Source organism: Dendropsophus ebraccatus, chromosome 10 (genome assembly GCF_027789765.1).
Source record: "Dendropsophus ebraccatus isolate aDenEbr1 chromosome 10, aDenEbr1.pat, whole genome shotgun sequence".
NCBI lineage: Eukaryota > Metazoa > Chordata > Amphibia > Anura > Hylidae > Dendropsophus > Dendropsophus ebraccatus.
The window spans coordinates 76560322-76582862 of record NC_091463.1 but is presented as its reverse complement, the minus strand read 5'-3'; the positions used below and the strand labels follow the sequence as shown (position 1 = coordinate 76582862).

At 45.5% G+C, this 22541-nt stretch overlaps 1 protein-coding gene across 1 annotated transcript in view; it reads right to left on the bottom strand.

Annotated features, from left to right (window-relative positions):
• The window catches only part of LOC138766101 (cytochrome P450 2A6-like), a 31866-nt gene extending 19917 nt beyond the window's left edge, over nucleotides 1–11949 (bottom strand). The window contains exons 1-5 of the mRNA XM_069943447.1: nucleotides 11692–11949; nucleotides 9529–9691; nucleotides 6384–6533; nucleotides 4781–4941; nucleotides 3558–3734 (exon numbers count right to left, since the gene is read on the bottom strand). Of these exons, the coding sequence (XP_069799548.1) occupies nucleotides 3558–3734; nucleotides 4781–4941; nucleotides 6384–6533; nucleotides 9529–9691; nucleotides 11692–11868 (828 nt within the window). The 5' untranslated portion in view covers nucleotides 11869–11949. The remainder of the gene's footprint in view (nucleotides 1–3557; nucleotides 3735–4780; nucleotides 4942–6383; nucleotides 6534–9528; nucleotides 9692–11691) is intronic.
• Between the last annotated feature and the right edge of the window lie 10592 nt (nucleotides 11950–22541).

Below are 22541 nucleotides of genomic sequence, written 5' to 3'. Positions count from 1 at the left end.
TCCTCTAGCTTCAAGCTACTATGGGTTCAGGTGGGGGTCCCATGGGAGGACCGATGACCAGGAGACAGAGTTCCAGATCGACGTCGACGCTTCTTTTGCCCCACCTGTTGCCAGACCGGAGGAAGAGGGGGGGGCGGCGGTGATAGAGTCCACTCCTCAATCTTGGGTACTCGGATATTCAGAGTGTCACAGAATCGAGTAAGATCCGAGAGGTCCCGCAGAACAGCAGAGCGTCCATCTTTGCGGGCAGATAAGGCAAATGGGAAGTTCCACCTATAGGTAATGTCATTGTCCCTCAGCAAGGTCAGGAGGGGGCGGAGCAAACGTCGTTTCTGCAGGGTGATCCACGAGAGATCTGGGAATAGCTGAATTGGGGCCCCATCAAACTCCAGATTATGCATATTTCTTGCCGTGTTCATTATACGCTCCTTCAGCTGAAAATCATGCACACAGCAAATTACGTCCCTGGGAACACCAGAGGAGGACCGTGGCCGTAGGGCCCTATGAGCCCGATCAAGCTTCACTTTGTGGGATGCAGGCTCCCCCAGGATGGAGTTAAAGATAGCCTCCAGAGTCTCAGGTAGATCCTCATCTCGCGTAGCCTCTGGTAAGCCCCGAACCCTTACATTATTCCGCCTCCCCCTATTGTCCAAATCCTCAAGGTGTCTTTGCATGTCGCTCAGGGCGGAAGTTTGGGAGCAAACCGTGGATTGTAATTGTGCTATATAGCCCCTGGTAGCGTCATGATCATCCTCTAGAGTCTCCATTCTAGTCGTAATCAGCTGGATATCCTTTCGCACTTCAGATATTTCAATACACGCTTTCTTGACCTCTGAAATCAATGAAAGGAAGTCATTTTTTGTAGGAAGTTGAGATAGGAGGTGGCGGACATCTTGCATGGAGGCCCCTTTAGGGGTGAGAGAGTCAGTGTCCGAGTCCTGGGCCATGGGCCAAATCCCTGAGGGAGAGCTATCCGCCCCCAGCGGGTATAGGGGGTCAGCAGGGGAGGCATGGATCTCAGCAGCTACATGGGTGAGAGCCCGTGTCGCCAGGCGCCCTTTTTCAGCTCTCTGTGATTTAGGCTGGGAAGCCATGGTAGAGCTATAGGCTTGGGCCTCAGTGATGGAGGCTGCACGTAGTGAGGGGGGGGGGGGGAGTCCCCTTTATCAGTCCTGAGAGGGTTAATGGTGGGCAATCCGGTCTGTCAGGCCGATGGAAGGGTTGCAGGAGCTGAGTGGGGGTGCCCAGCAGGTGCACACTATCTGGTGAGCCGCAGTGAGGCACAGTCCCTAGCCTCCGTGCAGGGGATCGTGGTGGCACAGTTCTCAGGGGGGGAGATGGCGGGCTCCCACCACGACAGTTCCCCCCTGCTCTCTCCTCAGATGGGGTGGGCAACAGAGAGCCACCGACCGCGGGAGTCAGCGCAAGGAAGCCGGTCTGCTTGTCCGGGCTGCTTCCGTGCAGGTCACCCAGCCGGCACTGCGTTCGTCCCACGTGACGGCAAGATGGCGCCGGGCCCGGAGCCGAGGGGTCTTCTGGCGCCTGCCGAGGAGAGGGCTGCGTGGGCAAAGCCGGGGTGCTTGGAGGGGTCTCCCCCGCTGTCGGAGCTCCCGCTCGTCCGTGGGGTAAGTCAGCAGCAGGGGGATCAGTGCGGGGCCGGGTGCGGGCTCTCCTCGATCTCCGCAGCGCTGAGGGAGGAGGGCTAGGGGAGAGAGGGGCCGCGGTACTGAGGCAGGCAAACTACCTTTTTATGGGTGAGACCCCCAAACCGGCTCTGGGGGTAGCGGAGGGTGCCTTTGAGGACTTCCTGGTAGATTTCCCCATGTACTGGGTGCCTTAGGAGTGAAGGGGTCTTCTGTGTAAGCTGCGTGGGTCAGGAGCTCTCCTCTGCACGTCCTACTCCATCTGCTGCTCGCTCCGCCTCAATAAAGACAATTCTAACCGCTTTGCCAAGCAGACACATAACTGCAAAATGGTATGCACAGCCTAAACAACCAGTTCCATCTTTCATACTGTTGCTATCACTGGACCTACAACAACCATAAAATCTGTTGCAAAGCTGCAAAAAATATATTTTTTTTGTGGCTAATATTTCAAAATCCAGGAATATTCTGTTTCTACTGTGCCCGTATAAGCACTATCTGGCAAATAGCTAATCTTTGCAATTTTTTATTTATTTTAGAAAGCAAAATAATCTGACAATGCATAAATTGCAATGGCTTTAATATTACAAAGGCCAGCTTGACATTAAAGGGGTTATCCAGTGCTACAAAAACATGGCCACGTTTCCCCCGTTTCCCACGTTTTACTGTTGTCTCCAGTTCAGGTGCAGTTTGCAATTAAGCTCCATTTACTTCAATGGAACTGAGTTTCAAAACCCCACCCAAACTGGAGACAACAGTAGGGGGAAAGTGGCCATGTTTTTGTAGCACTGGATAAGCCCTTTAAAGTGCTTAAAAGGGGCTAGTGACAGTCATAGGAGACTAAACCTTGCAGGCCATTTTAGCGATTCAAAAATCGAAAATGGCATCCGAATCTGAAGGATTATTTAGCCCGTTTGGCTAAATAAATGAACACAGGTTATTTTTTTGTGGGCTTGGCAATATTTTTAAATAAATTACACTGTTAAAATCAATTATACTGGTAAAAGTATATTCTACCACATGTGTTTTCTTCTCAACACTCTATGAAATGTGGATACTAGAGAGCCTTCCTCTGCACAGAGCAGACAGCCTGAGGGATACAAGCGTACAAAGCAAAACAAAATCGGTTCATTCATCTCTAATTGACACCCATTAGTGTAAACTCCAGTATATTATCAATTTCCAGCTGAATTTTTTAAAATGTGCTTGGCACTAAAGAGGCCAAGGGTATGCTATATTGATGACAGGCCACAGGATTCCACCCCAGTCAAATTGAGTTATGTCACCCACAGGGACGTAGCTAGGATTCATGGGGCCCTGTAGCAAAAAAACCATCCGCCTACACACTATAATATACAGTATATATATATTATATAGAAAAAATCTCTTGTGGCCAGAGGCAGAATCCTGCGTACAGCCACAACAGTGACTGGCAGAGGAGAAAGCCAAAGTCTGCTTGTTCTGTCCATACACTGTATTTAACTATAACAGCGTATTAAGAGCCTCATGGTTATATACATAGGTGCAGGAGCAGACTACCTTTTGCTTAACCCTTTATTTACTGCAGTGTGTAAGTGACCCAGTGTTCTCCTACATGCTGCAACACAAAGGGTTAATACAGAAGACAATTATTTCTCTGCTTCACTGATAACCCCTGACCTCTAAGAACAGAGGTCAGAGGTTATCAGAGTACTGAGGCAGAGAGCTTATCATTAACCCTTTTTTGTGTTGCAGCATGTAAGAGAACACTGGGTCATTTACACACTTCAGTACATAAGGGGTTAAGCAAAAGGACACAGGAGGCTCTTATCTTCGCTGGGCCCCCTCCCTCCATGGGCCCCATAGCAACCGCCTTCCCTGCCTCTATGGTAGCAACGCCGCTGGTCACCCATTCCTTAACCCTAATGCACATACCTCCTGCTGCTTGATGAGGAAGCAATCAATGTAATCTCTGGGTGAGTTGGGATCAAATGACTCCTCATTCATCTTTATTCGTTCTGAGATGAAATCGGTGAGTTTAAGCAAGCTTTTGTTTATTCTTTTGTGTGGTCCAGGTACATAGTTCATGACTGATGGCAGCATTTCCAGTAACTGGGTAAAGAAATACAAAACTTTAATATCAAAGAAATAATAAAAATATGTGATGAATAAACTAACAGAAAGTTCTACACTACTGTTAGTTCACTCATTGCCAATACAAATAGCAATAAGATTATGCATGGCAGCCCTAACTAGGTAACAAACACTGTATGGACAACCTCTTAAAGCGATAATGTATTCACCAACCAACTCCCCCAAATAACTGGTTCTTCTTAGCCATGTCTTTTAAAATGCGCCCAGTGCCTTTGTTAGGGTAAAAAAATTATCTTTTAATCTGCAGCGGCCGAGTCAATGTGGTGTGGCGAAGAGTGACTGTGCCTTAGGCCTGCAATGCCACTCCTTTCTTCTTCTCCTCATCATTATCAATGCCCCTGGCTAGGATTTCTCCCATTCATTACTTGTAAAAACAGTGCACATGTGCCTTAACGATCCAAAGTGGCACATGTGCATTGTTTAGACAAGCAGTGAATAGGAGAAATCCTGCCAGGGCCATTCCTAATGATAAGGAGGAAGAAGGGAGAGGCGTTGCATGCCTAGGGCACAGTCACTCTAGGCCACACCACATTGGCTCGGCTGCTGCAGATTAAAAGATCATTTTTTACCTTAACCAAGGAACCAGGTGCATTTTAAAAGACACGACCGGGAAGGGCTTACTCTCATCAAACAGACAGTACCAGCAGTTTTTTGGGGGGAGGGTTGGTTGATACAGTATCACTTTAAAGTGTCACACAGGCGTAAGAGGCATGTGCACAAAGTTGTGGGGGATGGGCTCCATTTTGCCTGATACAGCATCGGCTCTCCACTGTTTGTCCAGCGCCCACCAGAGATGTGGTCTGAGTCTTCTGGGTCCTCATGCAAAATCTATAACAGCACCCTCAGACGCCAGGGCCAGGGTCTGAAACCACTACACTACCATTTATGCACATGTGCTGTGTTCTCACGTAGAAAGTGTTAAGTCAGCTGTTGAAAAATGCTGCTTGTATAGTACTGAATTTCAGCTGATAGGGCCCCATAGAGAGAAATGTAGTGTCACTTACCTGACCCCACGTGCTGCTCATATCCATAAATACAGCCCCAAACATGGTGAGGAGGTTCTGGAAACTATCATTACTGTATTCAAAGCGGTCTCCAAACACAATGGAGCAAATTATATTTGAGACACACTGAAGTAGAAGTTTGGTTGGGTCAATGAATTGTTCTGTATAAACAATATACAAAATAACTGTTAGATATTAAGTTAAATATCTAAGGCATTTCTCATTTTCTAAATATTTAATGTACATACATGAACAAAAGAAATGAAATGAAGGTTAGATTGATGGAAAAAAAACAGAGAAAAGAAAAAAAGAATGCATTTGATTTTACGGTGATCAATAATGCCCTATTTCCAGATGTATTTGTCCTTTATGTACTTTTATATTGTTCTTAGAATTTTTATGCTACTGTTATGCTGTTGTTGTGTTTGTACCATTGCACCATTTCTGGTTGTAAGAGATTAACGAATACATTTACACAGCATCACCATTGGGAACACTCTAGAATGAGAAGGAGCTTGCTTTGTCCCCCCCTATACTGAGAGAAGAGAAGTAGTTCACATTGTAAGTAAATAAATACAGATCAAAACAGATTAAAAAAAAAACTGATCAAAACACATCCTTTTTTGACGTACACAAAGATGTGGTTGACCACATTTTTATATACACAAAAAACAAACAAACAAAAAGGACAGATTTTATTTTTTCTTTAATAATGGAAGTCAATGAGAACAGTGGGGAGAAGCTGAACATGTGGCTCAAGACTACCCAGGAACCCTTGAGGGCAAAGCAAAAAAATAGGGCGATCTTCCTCCAGTTATCGAGGTGCAGAACACCGTGTGAAAGAGGCCTTACAGTGAGAGGTGGCACCAATAGATAAGAAAGACAAGATCCTGTTTGCAGCTCAGCTTAACCCTCCCTATAGAATGACCTCTGCATAGGTCACAGAGCATGCCAAGATATATTTTCCATTTAGGTTAACACTTAACAGCTTAGGCAAGAGAGCTGCCTCATAATAATGTAGAAAGAAATTAAATAAAAAAAAAATAGTCAGAAAACATGTAGGTGATACATTTCCTTTAAAACCATTATAAAGTATATTATTGTGCGCTATGAGGTAGCTTTATCAGCTGGGATAAATCATAAGGCTACAACACTTCAAATAAGTAAGAATCTTGCCAATAAACAATACAACTGTAATACTATAAGCAGTGTTCAGCTTTAGTCTTCTGCTATGGTCATTCAGTGTATATATGTCATTTGGCACTAGGCATCTTATTGGAATATAACTAGAGATGAGCGAACCTCAAGCATGCTCGAGTCGATCCGAACCCGAACTTTTGGCATTTGATTAGCGGTGGCTGCTGAAGTTGGATAAAGCCCTAAGGCTATGTGGAAAACATGGAGATAGTCATTGGCTGCATCCACGTTTTCCAGACAAACTTAGAGCTTTATCCAAGGTCAGCAGCCATCGCTAATCAAATGCTGAACGTTCGGGTTCGGATCGACTCGAATCTGAACCCGGTTCGCTCATCTCTAAATATAACCCATTGCCTTCTTTACTCTCGTACTTATGATCATGTTGGCTAATGGCCAACACAAGTACCTTTCTGGGATCTAAGCTCTGCAATAAGAAAACGGGCTTCTTCTTGGATTCTTTCTTCAATAGTTTTCTTCCCCATGCCAAAGTTCCTTAGAACTGTGATGGAAAACCTTCGCAGATCTCTCCATCGCGAACCATTGGTGAAAACTACCCCTGAAAGAGAAATCATAGTTTAGGTACGCTACTCACAAAAAGTTAGGGATATTTGGCTTGCAGGTAAAATTTATGGTAAATGTAAAAAATTCTCCTCGCGGTGATATTATATTATGACAGTAGGGCATCTAAGAAAAAGCATGGTCATTTACTCATGTCAAACAATTTATTGATACAAAAACTTGTCACGTGCCCTTGAGCATCAATTACAGCTTCACAACGTCGTCTCATCCTATTCACAAATCTCCTGAAGCATCCCACTCTTCTTGAATAGCAGCCCTCAGGTCATTGAGGTTCTGGGGTGTAGAGTTACCTACATTATGACTTAGCTGATCCGGTTTTCTATGGGATTCAGGTCTGCAGGAAGTGTAGGCCACTTCATTTGAGGTCCCCCAGTCTCCAGCAGCCGTTCCCTAATGATGTGACCTCGATGAGCTGGAGCATTGTCAGCCATTAAGTTGAAATTAGGCCTGTGTTATTCATGCAGAGGTACAATGAGGCAATGTTATTCAAGTAATATGGGCTTGTTACTGTGCCATTCACAAAATTGTATTGGCACATCTGCCCACTCTGTAACACCACCACCAAGCTCTTTTTAAAGAACAGCAAGTTATGCAAAAAGTACCAAACCATTGTACAGTTGGACATGTCAAGGAGAATGCTCTTGTCAAGAGCCAGCCATTACACTTGGCTATTAGCACCGCCGGAGAGTACGGCCGTCCTCCCGCAAGTGTCGATGCTGAAGCATACGTTTGAACACGCAGACGGTTTTGAGGAGCATGTCAAAGGAATCCCTGATGACTGGACCGGCCAGTTGCTAGGGAAGTGGCAGCATTGCGTTTGTTGTTGCCATAGCATTGGCTTCGCTGCCCCCGGCCAATCGGCCCAGGTGTCATTTACGGACTGGCGTCCAGTACCGCCAGTCAGCTTTGCTTAGAGGTCTGGGGCTGGAAGTCCAGTCTCCATAAATATCCTACCCTGTGTGTCCTTCCTTGCCTGCGATAGAGCCTCAGTACCTGAGTGTCCCTTGACCTACCCCTTTTATCCTGATTGTATTCCTGGTTCCCTGATTCTGGTTTTTGGCTTCCTGACTTCCATTCTGACTTCTGATTTGGCACTTTGACTACTGACTGTTACAGAACTGGCTTGCTGACCATGTATTATTGTGTTTTGTTTGCCTTGTCCGTGTCACTTGTGCAGGTTTGGGACTGCCGCCCAGTTATCTGCTGCCATTTAGGGCAGTTGCGGTAGGGACAGCAGGGTGGGTGCCAGCACAGGGCCTCACCTGTCTTGTGTCCTCCAGTCCCCAACCTGACAGCTATACATCAACCTGAAGCCTTTGGTTGTGGTGGTGTTACAGTGTGGGCAGGTGAGTAGTGAATACACCCAATATATTGCTACTCAATATAAAACAACTGTTCTTATAATTAGGCAGCAATACACCAGGTGTACAATGCTTAAAAATTACAGACACAAGTTAAAATAGTTCATACACAAGACAGCAATATCAGAGCGACTCAATACATCAGACTGCAAATAGAAAGAAAAAAACAAGGGCACCAGCGCCTCGTGTCTTACCGAGATGACACTAAAATAGGGGGAGTGGGTGATTCCACTCACCTTTGTGCCCCTTGGGCTGTAGGCATATCACCCCTCTGGGGTAGCTGTAAATCCGTAAGGATATAGCAATAGGTAGGTGACTAGGATCCGGGACTGCAAAGCCGAAAATACAGAGGACGGGATACTCCCAACAACAGGGCCCGTAAGGTAACAGCAAAACACACGAAAAAAAATTGGTACTAAATACAGCGCTGTCCCAAAAGGACGATATGATGATATTGCACTGTTCTGATGAAGGGAGACTTACTTACCTCCTGAAACGTGTAAACTTTGTGCTTTGTTAATAAATTAGACATATTTAAAGTTTCTCAAGGTGCATATTTGGATTCCTTTTGGGACAGCGCTGCATTTAGTACCAATTTTTTTTTGTGTGTTTTGTCAATACATCAGAGGGAATCAATGGGAATATAATACTAAGCAACACAAATGAGTACACAATTTACACTACCATAGTGGTAACCATACACTTATTGCACAAATCCCTACCAGCCACTAGTTACAATGCCAGTAATGCTATTGCACCACCCACAGCCTGGTAAAACACAGCAAAGTGCACATGCCATCAACCATTTACAGTATGGGGCTATGTTCACACGCATGGTGTATGAGACCGGCCGGGTCACGGACTGGCCGATATCATTAAAGATCCAGCCAGATGATCTTTAGCCCCGCTGAGTTCTGATGCGGGTGCATCCGTACACGCCCGCATCAGAACTCACCACTGCACACAATGGAGCGTGCGGCCGGAACAGCTCGCTCCACATTCTGCACTGACAGGGTTTTCTGCGGCCGCTATTCAATGATTAGCGGCCGCAGAAAACTGACTTGTTAGTTGTTTGTGACGTCGCTAGAGATCCCGGACAGCAAGGTAATGTATATTTTCGTATTAATCAGGGCAATTGGAAACAACGGCCGTAGTTTTACGAAAATATACGTAGTGTGAACATGGCCTGATACTGATATACCAGTCAAGTGTGATATTATCTTCTGTCTACCGCATGCTGATGCCTCCAAAACACATTTCGCGTTGGCTTGCTCATGGAGACTGCCATTGTAACTAGTGGCTGGTGGCGGAGAGCGAAGGCGCACGAGAAATCCCAGTGAAACAATGGGACAGGCAGAATTTGAAGCTGGGCAGGCTCCACTTCAAATTCTGCCTATTTTGCTCTGTGTGAATGGACCCTAATTCCAGTCTGTGATTTTTAAGCATTGTACTTTTTTTTTCTTCTTTATTGGAATTATTAAAGTATTTAATTACTCACCTTGCGTGTTGTTGCCTAGCTATAGGAATAGTAGTGTATGGGCTGTGCAGCAGGCCTTTGGTCATTACAGGAATTATACTGTACTACAATATATAGAATAGTGACCAACTTACCATGGTTGTCCACAAACTGATCAATAGCAGGCTGTCTTCCACGACCAGAAAATTCCTCTGCCCGGTCAATTAATGCTTCCTTGATGGCATCGTAACCACACAGGACAACTATTCGATGGTGTCCAAAATATATAGTATATATTGAGCCATATTTGTTTCTGAACTGGAAAGCAGCATACAATTATTATCAGCTATACATCCCATGGTCCATATAATCAATAAAAAAAAAGTTTGGCTGGCATGGCGTTCGTATCAGTGGATTCTCTGGTGCAGTGAATCCTCTTATTTAGGGTTGTATTGCACCGGCCAATGACTTGGTGGAAGCAAGCACCAATCTGCTGGATCGGTGCTTGCTTACTGAGCCAATATACAGCAAGGGCTGTATATATATCTTCTAAGCGATGTCCGTGCAGCCCTTGTAAATTAATGAACCATACATTCTTGTACCTCTCTGTGCTCCCTGATGTCCCGCTAGCTTCCGAAGTGTCTCAAGTGAGAAGGCGCTCAGTCAATCACTGGGGCAGTGCTGTGGACAGTGATTGGCTGAGCAGCCTGTCACTTCAGATACTGCTGGGAGCAGGCCGAAGCTAGGGGGACATCGGGGAGTGTGGACAGGTATGTATGAGTTTATAGTTTTTTATTTTTTACACATTCATGAGCTGTCGGCCATGCATCGCTATTACGCTTAGCGATGGGTGGTCGGCGGCCCATGATATTTTAGGTCAGGACCAAAAGACAGGGTCAGCTGATGATCGTTGTCATTGGCTTATCATTGTTTTTATTACACGAAGCGATGATCTGCCGAATTGGCCTTATTGGGCAGATTATCGCTCTGTTTAGTAGGGCCCTTAGGAGCTTTGCCATCAGTGCAATCAGGTAAGGAATCCTTTAATAAATACTTTAATAATAATGCTTGCTCATCACTAGTAAGGATCCAAGTAACCACATCCAAGGTCAAATGTTGTATAGATGTTGGCATGTATGAATGTTGTCAAACTGTAATAATGGCTAATAGCAGAGAACAAAAGTGAGCTATTCCTTTGTACAATTTGTTGTCTGCTTCACTTGTGCGCAGAGAAATGCACCTCTACATAAATCCTGCATGCTCGTGCGCTGGTGGGGTATTTTTAAGACCAGCGCAAGAGATGCGCTGGTCTCCTCAGGGCCAGTTCACATGGAGTAAAACTGGCCGGAATTCTGCCAGCCTCCGTGTCTTACTGGCAGTCTATGGGAGACTTGCGCGCCTCCTCTCTCATTCACATGTCAATTCTTTGAGCGATTGCGAGCCTCCCATAGACTGGCGGGATTCCGCGGAGGAATTTTGCCAGTTTTACTCCATGTGAACTGGCCCTAAATGTCATATTTGAAGTTAAAAGGTTCAGGCAATTGAATGCTTATAGAAGGCAAACTACTATAGAATAGCTGCTCATAAGTGAGAAGAACAGTGAGCAAATTTTATATACGTTTGGTAAGGTCATGATTACTATATAACCCAGAGTGGGTGGCTGCTTTATGGTAGCATGTGTAGGTCGGTACTTTGTGTTTCTGTGCTCTAGGGCTGAAGTAATGAAGTTACTAGAAATGTGGTGCTAGAAAGTGCCAGAGATTTGCAATTCACTTCTATTTAAAGAATCTAAAGTCTTTCAATATTTATCATCTGCTGTATGTCCTGCAGGAATTAGTGTATTCTTTCCAGTCTGACACAGTGCTCTCTGCTGCCACCTCTGTCTGTGTTAGAAACTGTCCAGAGCAGTAGCAAATCCCTGTAGAAAACCTCTCTTGCTCTCCAGACTGGAAAGAATTCACCACTTCCTGCAGGACTTTCAGCAGCTAATAGGTACTGGAAGACTTGAGTTTTTTTTTTTTTTTTAATACAAGTAAATTACGAATCTCTGCTCAGCTCCTCCTGTTATATAACAGTGTTTTCAGTGTAACAGGTTTTCAAGGTGGACACAAAAGTTTTTTGTTTTTTTTACTTTATAACATCTGTTGTGATCTCATCCTGAATATACAGTTGGTTTTTGCTACTTAAAGGTGGTTTTTACTTTACTCTACATCAGTATCATATAGAACTATATAATATATAATGTATGATTCTAATACAAAGCCATTCTAAGTGTAATTCGTTAATGTCATTTTAAGAACTACCCCTTCAAAACTAACCTTCATCAACGATTTGACCATCTCCCCTCTCTTGATCTGCAGGATATTTCCAACAATGGGTAAAGGTGTTGGTCCAGGAGGCAGATTACATCTCCTGTATAGGGTGTTCCATGTGGAGAAGATGAGCGATAAAATGATCAAGATCAGAAGCAGGGATATAATCCCAGCAAGATCCATCTTTCCCTAAATATATTATGCTTGTTCCACCTGATCGGTTTGATGTTCACCAGTGACCGCTTAGTTATCTTTTATTGCACATTTATATTGCTTGTTAAGCGGGGCAATGTTTACTCCAACTAGGGCATGGGGAAGAAATGGGCTTGGCATTTCTCCTAGCACAGTCAATACAGTTTCTCGTGAAAAAAAAAAAAAAGTCCACTATGTTTACCTAGTTTTTTTTTAAATTATTATCTTTTGAACTGTGGGCAGTGAATAAAAAGACAGGAGCTGAATTAAAAATTTTACATTGAGAAACCTATACCAACTATATAAAGATTTCAAGGAGATTCTGGAAATGTGAACAAAAGGCGAGGTGCATATCATGCCAATGTATTTTTTTTTTTTCTTTTCCCCCACTCATTTAGATAGGACATGTGCCGAACCTACAACGGTTGATATTATGCCTTTCTGAATATAGAAATGCTGTGTAATACCTGGTTGGTGCGGTGACCCTGGACTTAGTGAATGGTGACCGTATGCTGCTATTTTAAATAGGTTTTAAACAGGTAGAAACAGCAGCACTTCCAATAGAAAAGTTGCATTTATTGTTCTGATGTGAACACACAGAACATTTATAATATTGGAAATGCTGCCGTCTCTACCTGTTAAGATTATGTAGGTGCTTTATTCATCACCTGAATACCTGCACTCAACCTTATTTTGGCTCTAACAGTGCTGCCCCAAGCTTGTATTTTGGGCAGTATGCTGAGCGTTGTAATGCTTGCGGTCACCAAGTGGATCATTAAAATGTCAGGAGTGGGACCTCTGGGTCAAGAGCATTTTCCTGATTGACAAAGCAATGAACAAGGGGGTGCAGTGGTAGTGACAGTCTCTGTCTCCAGGTGTAGCTTGTTCTGGGGGATAGTAATTGGGGTTTCCAGGACAGAGCCTTAGTAGGCCCCTTATTCAATCACTATGCACCCATCATATACACACTACGCACAATCACTAACGTACACAAACACACATTGACTGACAGACCAACACAAACACTGACTGACAGACACTGATGGAACGACTAACACAGACACTGACTGACTGACACTGACTGACATTGACCGACTGATGAGCACTGATTCACACACACTGACTGGCACAAATACTGACTGACACACTCAGACACTGACACACACAGCACTTACAGCTCAGTCTTCTACCTCTTCCTCTCTGTGGGGCTGCTCTCCACGCTGTAAGGTTAAGGACCTTTGGGTCATGTGATTAGGTCCTTCACCCTTTCCTGTCTTTGTGCAGGTCCTGCTCCATCTCCTGTGTCTTCTGATGTTCAGGCCGCTAACTCTGCACTACAGTGAAGATTAGAACATTGGGCCCCTCTCCCTCTCCAGCCCCCTAGAGCCCCTGTAAACCCAGTACGGATGCCAGCCCTCGGGATTTCCTTGATGTTAAAGGGGAACTCTGGCAAAAGTTTTTTTCTTTCAAATCAACTGGTGTCAGAAAGTTATACAGATTTGTAAATTACTTCTATTTAAAAATCTTCAGTCTTCCAGTACTAATCAGCTGCTGAATGTCCTACCAGGTAGTGGTTCATTCTTTCCAGTATGACACAGTACTCTCTGCTGCCACCTCTGTCTGTGACCGGAACTGTCCAAAGCAGGAGAGGTTTTCTATGGGGATTTGCTACCACTCTGGACAGTTCCCGACATGGCCAGAGGTGACAGCAGAGAGCACTTTGTCTGAATGGAAAGAATATATTACTTCCTGCAGGACAAAAATCAGCTTATAATTACACGAAGATTGGAGATTTTTAAATAGATGATTTGAAGAAAAAAAACAAAACACATTTACCTGGAGTTCCCCTTTTATTTGAGCGATAACATAGCACAACACAGATTTAAACTGAACTGGAACAGTTCTTTACGGAATTAAACTTGGAAAGATAATAGTTAACAATCATGTGTAAGAACAGTCTCTTGTACAGGATACTCTATGAGTATAAAGTTTAATATTTTTTTGTATTCATTAGGACGTTCCAAAGATGTCCAGGAGACCAATCCATACCCTTGTTGTTTTCTTTAACCCCTTAAGGACAGAGCCAATTTCGATTTTTACATTTTTCCACCTAGAAACCCACATGAGCCCTTATTTTTTGCGCCACTAATTGTACTTTGCAATGACAGGCTGAATTTTTTAATACAGTACACTGCGAAACCAGAAAAAAAAAAAAAGTGTGGTGAAATTGAAAAAAAAAAAAACGCATTTCGATTATTTGGGGGGTATTTGTTTTTACGCCGTTCGCCCTGGGGTAAAACTGACTTGTTATATATGTTCCTCAAGTCGTTAGAATTAAAATAATAGGTAACATGTATAACTTATATTGTATCTGATGGCCTGTAAAAAATTCAAACCGTTGTTCACAAATATATGTTCCTTAAAATCGCTCCATTCCCAGGCTTATAGCGCTTTTATCCTTTGGTCTATGGGGCTGTATGAGGTGTCATTTTTTGAGCCATGATGTTTAATTTCTATCGGTACCTTGATTGCGCATATGCAACTTTTTGATCACTTTTTATTACAATTTTTCTGGATTTGATGTGACCAAAAATGCGTAATTTTGCACTTTGGGATTTTTTTGCGCTTACGCCGTTTACTGTGCAAGATCAGTAATATGATAAATTAATAGTTTGGGCAATTACGCACGCGGCGATAGCAAAAATGTTTATTTATTTATTTATTTTTATTTATAACCTGGGAAAAGGGGGGTGATTCAGACTTTTATTAGGGGAGGGGGCTTTTTATTGACAACAACACTTTATTTTTTTTACACATATACTAGAAGCCCCCTGGGGTTAGGGTTATTCCCCCCTGGGGTTAGGGTTATTCCCCCCTGGGGTTAGGGTTATTCCCCCTGGGGGACTTCTAGTATATACAATTTGATCTCTCATTGAGATCTTTGCTGTATACTTATACAGCAAAGATCAATGAGATCGTCACTCGTTTGCTTTCGGCTGCCGCAGCCAAAAACAAATGAGTGCCGAGTCGGGGTCTGCGCCATCTTGAAGCGGACCCCGGCAGGTAATTAATACAGAGACAACGTCCCGGGGGAGCGATCTCCGCCACTAGACACCAGGGAAGCTCTGGATCCGGTAATCGGATGCAGCTGTCAACTTTGACAGCTGCATCTGATTACCTTCTTAGCGGGCACGGTCCGATCGCAACGGTCCCGGGCTACATGGGGCACCCAGGATCGAGGCGGTTCATAGCAGGGTCGCCGCGCGGCCCCGTTCTGAAGCCCCTTGCCGACAATAGGGCGTAATTATACGCCCTTTGTCGTTAAGGGGTTAAGGAGAAATAGCTAGTAGCCTTGTATACCCTGACATTTACACACTGTTTATTTCATTTGTAACCTCAGAAATACCTAGCAGCCAAACTGGCAGGAGATAACGTCATATGACTTAGTGTCAGAGGTTGCTGATAAACAACACTGGCGGGTTTATTGCCAGGTGCAGATACAACTCTAATCCAACTCTGGAGGAAGCAACATACAATCATTCATACAAGAAACATACAGGCTCCAGAATTACAGGATAGGAGAAATTATTCTCACAGCAGATGGAAATAACAGATTCTTTATTGTACAATGGGGAGAAGATCAGACCCTGCATTATACAATGTATACCATATCAGATCCTGTATTGTACAGTGTGGAGGAGATTAGATCCTTTATTGCACAGTATGGAGAAGATCAGATCCTGTATTGTACAGTGTGAAGGAGATCTATAGTTGCCAATAGTCCCAGTTTTGCCGGGACTGTCACAATTTTGAGGAGTCAGTCCCGGCAAAACTATGTCACAGGTATGTGCCGGAAAACTCCACCCAGTAGGAATCCCCGACCCCTGCCACCCCCAATGCCTTTAGCTATAAGAAATAACACTCTGTAATTACCCCGCTGCTGAAAAAAACATCTCTAGACCCAACCTGTGCAGCCAACTATCGACCTGTCTCCAATCTCCCCTTCATCTCTAAAGTCCTGGAAAGTCTGGTCTATTCTCGCCTTACTCGCTATCTCCATGATAACTCTCTTCTTGACCCTCTACAGTCCGGCTTCCGCTCCACTGAAACTGCTCTCACCAAGGTGTCAAACGACTTCCTAAATCCCAAGTCACAAGGAAACTACTCCTCTCCATGCTCAGCTCTCTTGGTCTTAAGGACTCTGTTCTCTCCTGGTTCTCTTCCTACATCTCTGACCGCTCCTTCAGTGTATCCTTCTTCTCCCTTACCTCTCTCTGTTGGGGTTCCCCAGGTATCAGTCTTGGGTCCCCTCCTCTTCTCCCCCTATACAGCCCCCATCGGACAGACCATCAGCAGGTTTGGCCTGCAATACCATCTCTATGCTGATGACACCCAGCTATACACTTCTTCCCATGACCTCACCCCTGCATTCCTGCAAAATACAAGTGACTGCCTATCTGCTCTCTCTAACACTATGACCTCTCTGTTACTCAAACTTAATCTCTCTAAGGGTGCCTTCACACCTACCGGATCCACAGCGGATCTCACTTCTGCAGATTCAAAGCGAGAACTGCTGCAGATCCGGTACCATTCACCCCTATGATAGCACATATTCGCAGCGGGATTAACATCCAGCTGTGAATATGTGCTTTAACCCCTCGCTGTCTGCTGCCCCGCCACCGCATTCCCCATCCCTGGCCGCATCCAGCAGCCCGCATCCCCCCATCCCCGGCTGATGCGGCCGGGGATGGGGGGATGCGGCCGGAGATGGGGGATGCGGCCGAGGATGAGGGATGCGGCGGCGGGGCTGCGAACAGCGAGGGGTTAAAGCACATATTCACAGCGGGATGTTAATCCCGCTGCAAATATGTGCTATCATAGGGGTGAATGGTACCGGATCTGCAGCAGTTCTCACTTTGAATCCGCAGAAGTGAGATCCGCTGTGGATCCGGTAGGTGTGAAGGCACCCTAAAACTGAACTTCTTGTATTCCCTCCCTCTAACAAACCTAAACCCAACATCTCACTCTCAGTCTGTGGTACTAGCATCACTCCTGTGCATCAAGCTCTATGTCTGGGGGTCATGCTAGACTCAGATTTATCCTTCACTCCCTATATTCAAGGTCTTGCACGCTTCTGTCATCTTCATCTCAAAAACATCTCCAGAATCGGTTCATTTCTCACCACTGACACCGCTCAGACTCTGACTGTCGCCCTGATCCACTCCCGTCTTGACTACTGTAACTCCCTACTAATCGGTCTTCCTTTCTCTAAACTCTCCCCTCTTCAGTCTATCCTGAACGCAGCAGCCAGACTTATCTTCTTCTCCAGCCATTATACTGATGTCTCCCCTCTGTGCCAGTCACTGCACTGGTTACCGATTAAATATAGAACACAGTTCAAACTCCTCACCCTCACCCATAAAGCCCTCCACAACTCTGCCCCTCCATACATCTCCTCCCTCCAGTAGTGGATTATAATAGGGGCGTTTCGGGCGGCAGCCCGGGGCCCTGAGCTCCTGGGGGGCCCATGACCACCCAAAAAGACTTATACTTTCAGCGGTGTACTGTCTCCTGGCTACACTTCCGCCATGATTTGCAAAAATCACAGGTTTTTTTATGGCAATTTTGCACAAATCAGGACATCATGACATTATCTGTCCTGTACTATGAACGCCAGGCTAGTGCTGCCATAGTTACAGTGGGGTGGGGGGGCCCAGGCTTGGTGAACAGCCCGAGGCCTATGGTAAAGTTAATCCGCCCATGCCTCCCTCATCTCCACCTACCATCCTTCCCGTGCTCTGCTTTGTGCTAATGACCTTACACTAACCTCTTCTATAATCAGAAGCTCTCACTCCCACCTCCAAGACTTCTCTCGTGCTGCACCAGTTCTCTGGAACTCCCTACCCAAAGACCTCAGACTTATTTCCAACATCCCCAGTTTCAAGTGTGCTATGAAGACCCATCTCTTCAGGCGTGCTTATAACATTTCGTAATCTCGTCTCCCTCTCTGCTATTTCTTCTCCATCCTCTCTATAACCTCTTCGGTGCTATCTACACTGTACTTGTTATCTGAGCTCAGAAAATGGCTTGTGACTGGCTTGCCCACCTACAAGCACTTAGAGATTCTATGTACAATGACTGGAACATTGACAAATAAAGCACTTGTTGCCTCTCGTGTTACTCCCAGTCATCCTAGTCTGTACGCTCTTGAGAGCAGGTCTCTTATTCTGTATTTTAATTTATTCATTGTATAATTTAATTTATTATAACCTGCAATGTATTTATATATTTAAATAAGCGCTGGGAATCTGTTGGCGCTATACAAATAAATAAATATTATAATTATTGTTATTATTATTATTATCATCATCATCATTATTATTAAGCAGTAATGAATGTACCGACACAGCAGGGAAACATAAGCTCCCGCTGTGACAGTATCTCTTGTGCCTCCAGCCACAAGGGACCGATCTCTCAGCCCGGTACCGGTGCAAGTGACGCCACAATGCAGAGCAGGGAGAGGAGTTGCTGGGGGACTAGAGGAACCATACAGGTGAGTATAGCTTTTTTTTGTTTTAATTATAGATGAATGGGGTAATGGTATGATGAAGGGGCAGAAGGATGGTGAAGGGGGTTGTAGTATGTTGATAAAGGTGCAGGAGGATGAAAGGGGTAGTAGTATGATGATGGAGGAGCAGGAGGGTATAGGGGGTAGTAGTATGATGGTGTAGGTGCAGGAGCATGAAGGGGTAGTAGTATCATGATTAAGGGGCAGGAAGATGAAGGGGTAGTAGTATGATGATGGAGGGGTAGTAGTATGATGATGGAGGTGCAGGAGGATGAAGCATGTAATAGTATGATGGTCGAGGTACAAGAGGATGAAGGGTTAGTAGTATCATGATGGAGGAGCAGGAGGATGAAGGGCTAGTAGTATGATGAAGGAGGGGCAGGAGGATGAATGGGGTAGCAATTTGATGATGAAGGGGGTAGTAGGATGATGATGGAGAGGCAAGAACATGAGGAGGGTAGTAATATGATGATGATGAAGAAGGATACTCAGGATTGTAGTATGATGATGTAGAGACAGGAGGATAAAGGGGTAGTAGTTTGATGATGGATGAACAGGAAGATGAAGGGGTAGTAGTATAATAGTGGAGGTGCAGGAGGATGAAGGGGGTAGTAGTAGTAGTAGTAGTAGTAGTGTCATGATGGAGGAGCAGGAGGATGAAGGGCTAGTAGTATGATGAAGGAGGGGCAGGAGGATGAATGGGGTAGCAATTTGATGATGAAGGGGGTAGTAGGATGATGATGGAGAGGCAAGAACATGAGGAGGGTAGTAATATGATGATGATGAAGAAGGATACTCAGGATTGTAGTATGATGATGTAGAGACAGGAGGATAAAGGGGTAGTAGTTTGATGATGGATGAACAGGAAGATGAAGGGGTAGTAGTATAATAGTGGAGGTGCAGGAGGATGAAGGGGGTAGTAGTAGTAGTAGTAGTAGTAGTGTCATGATGGAGGAGCAGGAGGATGAAGGGCTAGTAGTATGATGAAGGAGGGGCAGGAGGATGAATGGGGTAGCAATTTGATGATGAAGGGGGTAGTAGGATGATGATGGAGAGGCAAGAACATGAGGAGGGTAGTAATATGATGATGATGAAGAAGGATACTCAGGATTGTAGTATGATGATGTAGAGACAGGAGGATAAAGGGGTAGTAGTTTGATGATGGATGAACAGGAAGATGAAGGGGTAGTAGTATAATAGTGGAGGTGCAGGAGGATGAAGGGGGTAGTAGTAGTAGTAGTAGTAGTAGTGTCATGATGGAGGAGCAGGAGGATAAAAGGGTAGTAGTATGATGGTGAAGGTGTAGGAGGATGAAGGGGGTAGTAGTATGATAATGGAGGGGCAGGAAGATGAAGGTGATAGTAGTATGATAATGGAGAGGCAGGAGGATGAAGGGGTAATAGTATGATGAAGGAGCAGGAGGTTACAGGGGGTAGAAGTATGATGATGTAGGGGCTGGAGGATGAAGGTGGTAGTAGTATCATGATGAAGGAGCAGGAGGATGAAGGGATAGTAGTATGATGGAGAAGATGCAGGAGGATGAAGTGGTGGTAGTATCATAATGGAGGAGCAGGGGGATGAAGGGGTTAATAGTATGATGGTGAAGGTGCAGGAGGATGAAGGGGTAGTAGAATGATGATGGAGAGGCAGCAAGATGAAGGGGGTAGTAGTATGATGATGGAGGAGCAGGAGGATGAAGGGGGTAATAGTATGATAATGTAGGGGCCGGAGAATTATGAAGAGCAGGGCTGGACTGGCCATAGGGCACTTCTTGCAAATGCCAGAAGGAACGGTAGCCTCCGGGGGGCAGTCCCGTGCTCTTCCTGACCCGGCGACTCCTTTCCCCAACCATAGGGAAAAGGAATCACTGGGCCAAGAGGAGCACGGGACTGGCCCACAGCGCTCCTGTCAGTCCCCCGTCTGATGCGCGGCTGCCGAGGCTGGTGCATCCTATCCCCGGCAGTGCGCGTATCATAAAGCTCTCTGTGGGCTTGTTCTGAGGCCGCGACTTACGGCACAGAGACGTGTGCCGGAAGTTGCGGCCACAGGCCCACAGGGAGCTCTATGATACGCGCGCTGCCGGGGATAGGATACGACACCCTCGGCAGCTGCGCATCAGACGGGGCTGCAGGAAAAAGGCTCGACGGGGGAGCGCGTTGTTAGGTGAGTTTATTTTATTGTTTTTTTTAAACCTGCTTTCCACGAAGGGGGGGAGAAGCGAAGGGGCCATCAATAAGGGGGGGATGGGGAGAAGAGGCCATCTATAAGGATGGGGGAGAAGGGAACATCCATAAGCTTCTGTAAGGGGGCTTCTGTAAGGGGTGCAACATAAGGGGGCTTCTATAAGGGGGGCAACATAAGGGGGCTTCTATAAGGGGGGGCAACATAAGGGGGCTTCTATAAGGGGGGGCAACATAAGGGGGGCAACATAAGGGGGCTTCTATAAGGGGGGGCAACATAAGGGGGCTTCTATAAGGGGGGGCAACATAAGGGGGCTTCTATAAGGGGGGCAACATAAGGGGGCAACATAAGGGGACTTCTATAAGGGGGGCAACATAAGGGGGCTTCTATAAGGGGGCAACCTAAGGGGCTTCTCTAAGGGGGGCAACATAAGGGGGCTTCTATAAGGGGGGCAACATAAGGGGGCTATCTATAAGGAGGGGCGACAGAGAGAAGAGCCATATACTAAAATGGGGTCACATAGAGTCAGCCTACCCACTAAAAGGGGCCAATACAAATGTGCAGTGTGTATAGAGATGAGGATGGTGCCAGAGTGAGGAGTCTAATATGTCTGTCTGGCAGATTCTGTGGATTCGTGGCACGGAGAAGTTCTCATAACGGCCCAGGACAGATGGAGAAGGAGAAGAAAAGGGAAGAACTACAATCGGAGAAGACGTCCCCTGTGAGTCACTTGATATAACTGCGCTGTAATGTATATGGTGTACAGAGCCTGTGTGGAGCTGCGTCTACCTCTATATGACTGGATGAGGTGATAGTGATCTGTGTACAGAGGATCTTATTCTGACTAATGTCACCACACACTGACTAATGCCACCACACACTGACTAATGTCACCACACACTGACTAATGCCACCACACACTGACTAGTCAGTGTGTGGTGACATTAGTCAGTATGCGGTGGCATTAGTCAGTATGCGGTGGTATTAGTCAGTATGCGGTGGTGGTGTTAAACTCAGCATGGTGCCCAGGGCCGGAAGCAGTCTGCTTCTGTACACTGTGTAGTGGTGACGACCAGTAACTGCAGCTCAGCTACACAATACAGAGACAGAAGCTTCTGATCCCATTTACTGTGTTATTATCTGTAATTCCAGTCATGGCTGTGATGATACAACATGTAGCCGTGCTGCACTCACAACATTGTTTCATAACTTATCACCGCGCGGCAAGTGGGCCTGTGTGCTCGGAAATGCCAGGGCTGATTTTCAGTCCCAGTCCGGCCCTGATGAAGAGGGTAGTAGAATGATGATGGAGGAGCAGGAGGATGAAGAGGGTAGTAGTAAGATGATGGAAGGGCAGGAGGATGAAGGGGGTAATAGTATGATGATGGAGGGGAAGGAGGATAAAGGGATAGTAGTATGATGATGGAGGGGCAGGAGGATGAAGGGGTAGTAGTATGATGATCGAGGAGTAGGAGGATGAAGGGGGTAGTAGTATGATGATGGAGGGGCAGGAGGATGAAAGGGGTAGTAGTATGATGAGGCAGGAACAGGAGGAGGAAGAGGTAGGAGTATGAAGATGTAGGGTCAGGAGGATGATGAAGAGGGTAGTAGTATGATGATGGAAGAGCAGGAGGATGAAGGGGGTAGTAGTATGATGGAGGAGCAGGAGGATGAACGGGTAGTAGTATGATGATGGAAGGATAGGAAGATAAAGGGGGTAGTAGTATGATGATGGAGGGGCAGGAGGATGAAGGGGGTAGTAGTATGATGATATGCGGTGCAGCTGCATCATATGGGCACAAACTGCCAGTATATACAGTCAGTCAGTAGAGTGCTATCTCGGCTTCAACCTGTATGCTGCTCTGAGGTAGAGTGTGTAATATACTGAGGACCTAATAACGGGGGGGTGTTATAT